At 47.0% G+C, this 10,453-nt stretch overlaps 1 protein-coding gene across 1 annotated transcript in view; it reads right to left on the reverse strand.

Moving 5' to 3' along the window:
- Positions 1 to 10,453, reverse strand: part of UGGT2 (UDP-glucose glycoprotein glucosyltransferase 2) — an 813,961-nt gene that overhangs the window by 699,406 nt on the left and 104,102 nt on the right. Inside the window, exons 4-5 of the mRNA XM_063953033.1 lie at positions 3,835 to 3,947; positions 3,532 to 3,706 (exon numbers count right to left, since the gene is read on the reverse strand). Coding sequence (XP_063809103.1) covers positions 3,532 to 3,706; positions 3,835 to 3,947 — 288 coding nt within the window. The remainder of the gene's footprint in view (positions 1 to 3,531; positions 3,707 to 3,834; positions 3,948 to 10,453) is intronic.

Below are 10,453 nucleotides of genomic sequence, written 5' to 3' on the forward strand. Positions count from 1 at the left end.
CCTGCGACCCTCTAGAAGGTGAGCACTGTGGAGCCACCACAGGAGAGAGACCCTGGCCCTCGGGGACAGGCTTATCCTCCGATGCATCTGTAGATGGGACCCTGACCACTTGTCCAGAAGGTCCCACTGAAAAGTTCTCGCATGGAACCTGCCGAACGGAATGGCCTCGTAGGCCGACACCATCTTTCCCAATACTCAAGTGCATTGATGAACTGACACTCTTTTTGGTTTCAGCAGGTCCTTGACCATGTTCTGGAGTTCCTGGGCTTTATCCATTGGGAGAAAAACCCTCTTTTTTTCCCGTGTCCAGAATCATGCCCAAAAATGACAGCCGAGTTGTCGGAACCAACTGCGACTTTGGTAGATTTAGAATCCAGCCGTGTTGTTGTAGTACTCTCAGGGAGAGAGACACGCTTTTTAGTAACTGATCTCTTTATCTTGCCTTTATCAGGAGATCGTCCAAGTATGGGATAATTGTGACCCCCTGCTTGCGCAGGAGCACCATCATTTCCGCTATTACCTTGGTGAAAATTCTCGGGGCCGTGGAAAGCCCAAACGGCAACGTCTGAAACTGGTGATGACAATCCTGTACAGCGAATCTCAGGTACGCCTGATGAGGAGGATATATGGGGACATGAAGGTATGCATCCTTTATGTCTAGTGACACCATAAAATCCCCCCTTTCCAGGCTGGAGATCACTGCTCGGAGAGATTCCATCTTGAATTTGAACTTCTTCAAATATAGGTTTAGGGATTTTAGATTCAGAATTGGTCTGACCGAGCCATCCGGCTTCGGGACCACAAATAGGGTTGAATAAAACCCTTTCCCCTGTTGCACTAGGGGAACCCTGATAATCACTTGCTGTTGACACAGCTTTTGTATGGCAGCTGAAACTATTTCCCTCTCTGCGGGAGAAGCTGGCAAGGTAGATTTGAAAAATCGGTGTGAATGCACATCTTCGAAATCCAGCTTGTAGCCTTGGGATACAATTTCGACCACCCAAGGATCCAAATCCGACTGAACCCAGACTTGGCTGAAGAGTCGAAGACGTGCCCCCACCGGTGCGGACTCCCGCAGCGGAGCCCCAGCGTCATGCGGTGGAATTTGTAGAGGCCGGGGAGGATTTTTGTTCCTGGGAACTAGCCGTAGCTGGTGTTCTTTTCCCTCTACCTCTACCTCTGGCGAGGAAGGAAGAGCCACGCCCCTTTCTGAACTTATGAGACTGAAAGGACTGTATCTGGTATTGAGGTGTTTTCTTCTGCTGTGGGGTAGCTGTGGAAACCAGGTCCGCGAGGCCCTCCCCAAATAAAACTTCACCTTTGTAAGGCAAAGCCTCCATATGTCTCTTTGAGTAACACCTGTCCACAGGGACCTTCTAGCAGAAACTGCCATGGCATTGGCTCTTGAACTCAAAAGCCCAATATCTCTCGCAGCCTCTCTTATATATAACGCTGCGTCCTTGATGTGCCCTAAGGTCAACAAAATACTATCTTTATCTAGGGTGTCAATGTCAGATTACAAGTTATCTGCCCAAGCTGCAATTGCGCTACCCACCCATGCCGACGCTACTGCAGGTCTGAGCAGGGCTCCCGTAGTCGCATAAATTGATTTTTAGGTAGTTTCCTGCCTGCGATCCGCAGGATCCTTTAGGGCCGCCGTGTCCGGGTACGGTAGTGCCACCTTTTTGGACAAGCACGTCAAGGCCTTGTCCACCGTGAGCGAGGATTCCCACTGTATCCTGTCCTTTGAGGGGAAAGGATACGCTATAATAATTCTCTTGGGAATCTGCAGTCTCTTGTCTGGAGTTTTCCAAGCCTTTTCAAATAAAGCGATCAACTCATGAGATGGGGGAAACGTTACCTCAGGTTTCTTTTACTTAAACATGCAGACCCTCGTGTCAGGGACAGAGGGGTCCTCTGTGATATGCAAAACATCTTTTATTGCAATAATCATATATTGAATACTCTTGGCCACTCTTGGGTGCAACCTTGCATCATCATAGTCGACACTGGAGTCGGAATCCGTGTCGGTATCAGTGTCTGCTATCTGGGAAAAGGGACGTTTATGGGACCCGTTTATTGTCCAATCTCTTATGTAATAAAGCCACATTAGCATTTAAAACATTCCAGATGTCCAACCAATCAGGTGTCGGCTGTGCCGACGGAGACACCACCACCATCTGCTCTGCTTCCTCCCTAGACGAGCCTTCCGCTTCAGACATGTCGACACACACGTACTGACACCCCCACACACACTGGGATATATGAATATAGGGACAGACCCAAATGTGCCCCCAGCCTCGTTTTTGCCACCTGTTACTTGTTCAGCAGGGGAGAGTGCGGGAGCAGCTTCTCTGCAGCATGCTGTGGAGAAAATGGCACTGGTTAGTGCTGGAAGATCAAGCTCTGCCCCCTCAACGGCGGGCTTCGGTCCCGCTATTTTTATTATACTGGCAGGGGATTTATTATATACTGCCTCCGCAGTATCTATATACGTGTGCCAGTCTTAAGTGAGGTAAAAATTGCTGCCCAGGGCGCCCCCCCTGCGCCTTGCACCCTTGCTGTGCCTGTGTGTGTTGTGGGAGCAATGGCGCACAGCGTGACCGCTGCGCGGTACCTCATGAAGATCTGAAGTCTTCTGCCGCCTTTGAAGTCTTCTTGCTTCCTATACTTACCTGGCTTCAATCTTCCGGCTCTGTGAGGACGGCGGCGCGGCTCTGGGACGAACAGCAAGGACGACGCCTGTGTTCCGACCCTCTGGAGCTAATGGTGTCCAGTAGCCTAAGAAGCAGAGCCCATCAGTCCAGGAAAGTGGGACTGCTTCTCTCCCCTCAGTCCCACGAAGCAGGGAGCCTGTTGCCAACAGTGCTCCCTGAAAATAAAAAACCTAACAAAAGTCTTTTCAGAGAAACTCAGTAGAGCTCCCCTGTAGTGCATCCAGTCTCCTCTGGGCACAGGATCTAACTGAGGTCTGGAGGAGGGGCATAGTGGGAGGAGCCAGTTCACACCCATCTAAAGTCTTAGAGTGCCCATGTCTCCTGCGGAGCCCGTCTATACCCCATGGTCCTTACGGAGTCCCCAGCATCCTCTAGGACGCAAGAGAAACACACTTTTTTCATCCAATTCCGATATATCATTAGTGCAGCACCAACGACCTAGGGGATCCTATCCGACAGCCACGGGGACGCGCATCAGCTTGGATATAATCTAAAACACATACGATTTTACACATTTTCATACAATATATCAGACGGATATATCGGAATTGTATGAAATTGTGTAAAATCGTACTAGTGTATGGAGCCTATAAGTAATGCTGTAATTGTATGCAACCCGATTAAAGTATAAATTTAAACTAAACTGAGGAAATAAATGACTATCTTCATTCCAAGTTGTGTTATATGTACTTATCCATTGACTGAGAAGTTCTATCTACATTACTGTAACAATTTGTCTCTGACCCCTCTGATTAATTTAGATTACACAGCAAACACATACAAACAGAACATAAATACAGTAAAGCACACATACCTGTATGTAATGCCGAAGTACATAAATGATCGCTCCACTTTCTGCTTTTTCAGTAAGTGTTTTGTGAAAGTTGGCAAAGGCTTTTGTACCTATTTCTGCATAGAGAATGACTACTGGGGCAGTCTTGGAAAGAGTAGGGAAGATGTGATCTCCTTTGTACAAGTAAGGCCTTGGCCTGAAAATGTAACATTTATCCATAAGTTTACACATTTATGTATAATTACAAATATATACATACAGTACAAACACACACACAGTACACACTGCATGCAGAAATATAGATAACAGAGTTGTCACATGTACCTCTCCAGTGCTTCCTTCAGAAGTTTTTTTATCTCACTTGGTTTGCAGGTGTGTTTCCCGTGAATAGACACAAATGCGTTGCAACCTTCTGGAGGAGGCTCGTCAACAGCAAACTACAATGTTGATAATTAGTCTTAAACAAGATTCTTTAATTGCATTGACATTTCACAATCATCATGCATTTATTAATTCAAATTGCTTGCTCACCAACTACTGTAGAAGCAAGTTCTTGTGGGAAAACTGTTTACTAAGTAAGTAAATATCCTCCAATATGACCCATCGCACAGAGGGGGTCATTCCGAGTTGATCGCTCGTTGCCGTTTTTCGCAACGGAGCGATTAAGGCTAAATTGCGCATGCGCATGGTACGCAGTGCGCATGCGCTAAGTATTTTAACACAAAACTTAGTAGATTTACTCACGTCCGAACGAAGAATGTTCATCGTTGAAGTGATCGGAGTGTGTTTGACAGGAAGTGGGTGTTTCTGGGTGGAAACTGGCCGTTTTCTGAAAGTGTGTGGAAAAACGCAGGCGTGCCAAGAAAAAACGCAGGAGTGTCTGGAGAAACGGGGGAGTGGCTGGCCGAACGCAGGGCGTGTTTGTGACGTCAAACCAGGAACATAACGGGCTGAGCTGAGCTACTCAGAAACTGCTAAGAATTTTCTATTCGCAATTCTGCTAAGCTAAGATACACTCCCAGAGGGCGGCAGCCTAGCATGTGCAATGCTGCTAAATCTGCTAGTGAGCGATCAACTCGGAATGACTCCTAGAGTACTACAGTCTCTGCTCACCAATCTACGTAATCACTTCATTTACTATTGAGCTCAGCTGTGGTAAATTAATAAATTGATGAAAAAGGATGGTTCAGTTAACGGCAGTAAATTAAGTTAGCACAGGTAACTTCAACAGAAAATTAAGTAGGAAGCTGGGGATCAAAACATTTTATAGCTGCTGGGAGGAGTCATGTTGCAGGTTGTGCAAGAGGGTCTAAAGAAACAAATGGCACAAGCCACCATTACTGTCCACAAGTGGTTTGTAGCAGTGCATTGGTCACTGCAGTGAGCATAGAATACAAAGGATATATGTTAAACAACCACAGACTGTTAGGGGTGCTACAAACTGAAGTAGTAAGAAACTACCGTACTTTGGTTAATTATCCATTTACCAACTGGATGGCATAAAATCTTGTATTCTTACAGAGTTAGAGAATCTCGCAAAAGGGCAAATTACTATATAATTTTTATCTCTCTCTCTCTATAGCTCTATATTAATTAGTTAAAAAGATAGAAGGTGTGCCTCATAGTGCATCATATGATAAAAAGTATTAGGCAATCAATAAAGAAAACAGGTCATAAAATCCGTGTACCAAAGGCGGCGGTCATACATAACACTTTTTCAGACAGATAAAACTAGCATGTATAGCATAATATCCTTCCAACATCAAGCCATACGCGTGACAAACCACACCCCAATGTATTTTGTCATTTAGACATAATCAGACGGCTGGCCCAGCTCCATAAAGTATCCATTTAAATAAAATCAAATAGCCAATCAGGACCTTTTCCACTTCAGTCGTGCATAGCGGGTACAATTTTCCCTCTGCCATTACAATTTGATTAGTTACATTGTTCTCACTTGAAATACACAGCATTAACAAACATGCAACATCTAATACAGTTCATGGAATAAACTAACATTTTAAAATGGTTCCCCGTTACAATTATACGTTGTGTTTATTTGCTACAGTTAACAACACACAGAACACATTATATCAAATAGCAAACAATGCAATAATATCAAAATGCTGGTGTGTAACTGAATATAGTCAGTCTACAAATAATTAAAACATGGAAGAAACTAGATAACAGCAGCAGCTAGTATAATACAATCCTATTTTAAAAAAATCCCTCATTCAAACCATGAGGGTACAAGGTATTTAAAGCGAGAATCTAGTTATGTTTTTCGCTCTGACATGAGGGTAAATAGGATTTAATTACCTACCGGTAAATCCTTTTCTTGTAGTCCGTAGAGGATATAGGGGTCCATTTAGTTCCATGGGGTATAGATGGGTCCACTAGGAGCCATGGGCACTTTAAGAATTTGATAGTGTGGGCTGGCTCCTCCCTCTATGCTCCTCCTGCCAGACTCAGTCTAGGAAACTGTGCCCGAGGAGACGGACATACTTCGAGAGAAGGATAGATAAGGATAGTGGTGAGATTCCAAACCAGCACACACAACAAGAGGAAAGCCAAGCTAACCAAACTTGAAACAGGAACAGCAACAGCTGAATCAACATTACTTACCAAGTAACAGTGCAGGAAGAATGAAGCACTGGACGGGCGCCTAGTATCCTCTATGGACTACAAGAAAAGGATTTACCGGAAAGTAATTAAAATCCTATTTTCTCTTACGTCCTAGAGGATACTGGGGTCCATTTAGTACCATGGGGATGTACCAAAGCTCCCAAACCGGATGCCGAGGTTCCTGCAGAACTGACTGGACTATGAGGACCTTCAGTTTGGTCAAAGTATCGAACTTGTAAAACTTTGCAAACGTGTTCGAACCTGACCAAGTAGCTGCTCGGCAGAGCTGTAAAGCCGAGACACCCCGGGTAGCTGCCCAGGAAGAACCCACCGACCTAGTAGAGTGGGCCTGTACAGATTTTGGACATGGCAAACTTGCATTGGAATAAGCATGCTGGATAGTAAGTCTGATCCAGCGTGCAATTGTCTGCTTTGAAGCAGGTCACCCAATCTTATTGGGATCATAAAGAACAAACAGCGAGTCTGTCTTTCTGTGACGAGCTGTTCTTTTCACATACACCTTCAAAGCCCTCACGACATCCAAAGACTTTGAAGTAGCAGAGGTGTCGGTGACATCCAGAACCACAATAGGTTGGTTGATTGATGTGAAACGCAGACACCACCTTAGGAAGAAACTGCTGACGAGTTCTGAGTTCAGCTCTATCCTCATGGAAAATTAACTAGGGATTTTGTGAGACAAAGTCCCCAGCTCTGACACACGTCTTGCTGAAGCCAAGGCCAACAGTGTGACGGTCTTCCACGTAAGATATTTTCCGTCCACCTCCTGTAACGGTTCAAACCAGTCTGATTGGAGGAAATGCAGCACCACATAGAGATCCCAAGGTGCCGTAGGAGGCACAAAGGGAGGTTGGATGTGCAGAACACCTATCAAGAACATCTGGACCTCAGGGAGACAAACCAATTGTTTCTGAAAGAAAATGGACAAGGCCGAAATCTGGACTTTTATGGAGCCGAGACGTAGGCCCACATCCACTCCTGCTTGTAGAAAAAGCAGGAAACGTCCTAGATGGAATTCCACAGCAGAACATTTTCTGCTCTCACACCAAGAGACTTATTTCTTCCAAATACGATGATAATGCTTAGACGTTACCCCTTTCCTGGCTTGGATCATAGTCGGGATAACCTTGTTATGGATTCCTCTCCTGGCTAGAATCAGCCGTTCAACTTCCATGCTGTCAAACGTAGCCGCGGTAAGTCCTGATAGACGAACGGGCCCTGTTGCAGAAGATCCTCGCGAAGAGGAAGAGGCCACGGATCTTCGAGGAGCATCTACAGAAGGTCCGCGTACCAGGCTCTTCTCTTGGCCAGTCCGGAGCAATTAGAATTGCTTGAACCTTTTCCCTTTTTATTCTCCTCAGAATTCTTGGGATCAGCGGAAGTGGCGGAAACACGTACACCCTCTGATAGGCCCATGGAGTCGTCAGGGCGTCTACCGCCACCGCCTGTGGGTCTCTCGACCTGGAACAATACCGCTTGAGACGAGAGGCCATAATGTCGATCTGTGGATATCCCCATCGACTTGTCAAGCACCTGAACACCTCCGGGTGAAGGACCCACTCCTCCGGGTGCAGGTCGTGTCTGCTGAGGAAGTTCGCTTCCCAGTTGTCTACTCCCAGAATGAAGACCGCTGACAATGCCACAGTGTTTTTCTCTGCCCAGGGAGAATTATTGACAACTCTGAGAGAGCAACTTTTTAGGGATTTGAAATTTCTCATCAGGATTAACCCACGGTTCCTCAAACAGGGTATTCAATTCCTTTGACGAAGGAAAAGTGACTGAGGACTTCTTTTTTACATTAAAATAAGATTCATCACACTCCTCTGTCACCTTATCAGGAATTTGCAGAACATCTCTGATAGCCTCTATTCCCTGTGTCAGAGTAGCATCCCCCCCTCCAAATTCACCTCACCCTCCTCCATGTCTGACCCATCAGCGTCAGAGTCAGACTGTAGGATATGGGCCAGAGATCGTTTTTGCAAACAAATGGGAGGGGATTGAGATGCTGGTTTGGGGACTGAGGGGGTCATTCCGACCCGATTGCATGCTGCAGTTTTTCACTGCCGTGCGATCGGGTCCGGAATGCGCATACGCTGCGGCCGCAATTCGCAGGCACGTCGCTACCCGGCGACGGGGAACGCCAGGCAGCGATTGTTATAACGAAGATTTCGATCGCAGCAGTGATCGCAAGGTGACTGACAGCAGGAAGGCGTTCCGGGGTGTCAACTGACCGATTTCTGGGAGTGGAGAGGAAAACGCACGCGGTCCAGGCGTTTGCAGGGCGGGTATCTGACCTCATCTCCGGGACATGCCAGGATGAAGTGATCGCAGTGGCTAAGTTCAGAGCTACTCAAAAACTGCACAAAATGTTTTTGTACAGCTCCCCTGCACAAGTGTTCGCACATTTGCACAGCTAAAATACACTCCCCCATAGGTGGCGACTATCTGATCGCACAGGCTACAAAAAGTTGCAGCGTGCGATCAACTCGGAATAACCCCCTGAGTCTCTATTCATAAACTCATCCACAGTCTGTCTTAAGTATTGCGTATCTTTCTCATTGCGGGATAGCTTTGTAGAAATATTTAAGATAATTTCCTTAATGGAATTTACCTACTCCGATTCAGCCCCGCTATTCTGGGAAGGTGCACTTCCCTGAGTACCCAGTAGTGAGCCCCCTGGTGATGAGGAACACTCCGCTGTACAAGAAACACTCTTTGCCTGACATAATGTAAATGTGACAGCACGCACGCACGCACGCACGCACGCACACACACACACACACACACACACACACACACACACACACACACACACAGGAAAAGGTAAAGCACAATTAACCCACAAAGAGCCCTTCAGGGAAACAGAGTTATTTGGAGCCAGCCCCACCGCGCCCTTATCGCTAATGCAAAGCTTAGCCGGATCGCAGACTAAGTTCCCTGATAGGGGACTTGGTACACTAATAATCGCTCCCCCCCTGCTATCGCTGAGGTAATCTGTAGTCTCTCCGGAGGAGCTGCGCGTCCCTGTCAGTCAGCGTCTGTGTCCACTGCAGAGGGAAAATGGCGCTGGTGAGCTGCTGGAACCTCCCACCATTAAGGCCCCGCCCCTTCAATGGCGCGCGGTCTTCCCGCTTTTTTATACTGGCTGAGGTAATCTGGTGCTTAAAATGGAGAGAAAACCATTTTAAGGCTGTTTTTGCCAGTGTGGGTACTGTGTACAGAGTACTGAGATGCAGCTGTGTACTATGTCTGGAGACGCGGTTAGAAGCCGCGCGTCTCCGTACCCTCATGCCGCCATAATGGCCGGCGAGCCGCTAGTCAGGACGCCGGCTTAGTACTCACCACTCTTCTTCCTTTTGGCTCTGTTAGGGGTGGCGGCATGCTGCGGGAATGCACGCTCGCTGTGGTGGGGCTTGCGACTAGTTACCTCAGGAGCTCAGTGTCCTGTCAGCGGGGAACGGGACCATTAACCCATCAAGAGGTTGGGCCGTTTTTCCCCCTAAGTCCCGCGAAGCATGCAGGCTGGTGCCAACCAGCCCTGCCTGAAAATAACAAACATAAAATAAATGCAGAAAACTCTTCAGGAGCTTCCATAAGCGTGACCGGCTCCTCCGGACATAATTTCTAAAGGGAGTCTGGTGGGAGAGGCATAGAGGGAGGAGCCAGCCCACACTATCAAATTCTTAAAGTGCCCATGGCTCACTAGTGGACCCGTCTATACCCCATGGTACCCCAGTATCCTCTAGGATGTAAGAGAAATTATATATATATATATATACACACACACACACACACACACACACACACACATATATATACACACACACATACATACATACATACATACATACATACATACATATATATATATATATATATATATATATATATATGTTCCCCACGGACCGGCACTCCCTCCTCCGCCTGCTGGAATAGCTCCGGTGCCCTCCAGGAAGATCCACATAAACAGTAAACAAGAGGCGGCACTCGGAGGCTTTAAGGTGCAAATAGTATATTCAGCAAATAAACCAACGTTTCGGGGTCAGATGTACCCCTTTGTCAAGGTGAATAACAAGTGTACAGTGTGGTTAACATACCTTAAATAGAGAGACATCCCTCCGTGACTTACGCCCGCCCGGCCACGCTGCTTCCCGCACCATTTCCGGCTGCCTGTATCTGACGTCAGCGCTGTCGTATGCGGTCGCCGTAGCAACCAGGGAAACAGTCCGTCCTCTCTGCTGGCTTCCGGTTGTCGGGTCTTCCGTGGTCGCGTCTGGTTGCTATGGTAACCAGGCGTGCA

This window comes from Pseudophryne corroboree, chromosome 2 (assembly GCF_028390025.1).
Source record: "Pseudophryne corroboree isolate aPseCor3 chromosome 2, aPseCor3.hap2, whole genome shotgun sequence".
NCBI lineage: Eukaryota > Metazoa > Chordata > Amphibia > Anura > Myobatrachidae > Pseudophryne > Pseudophryne corroboree.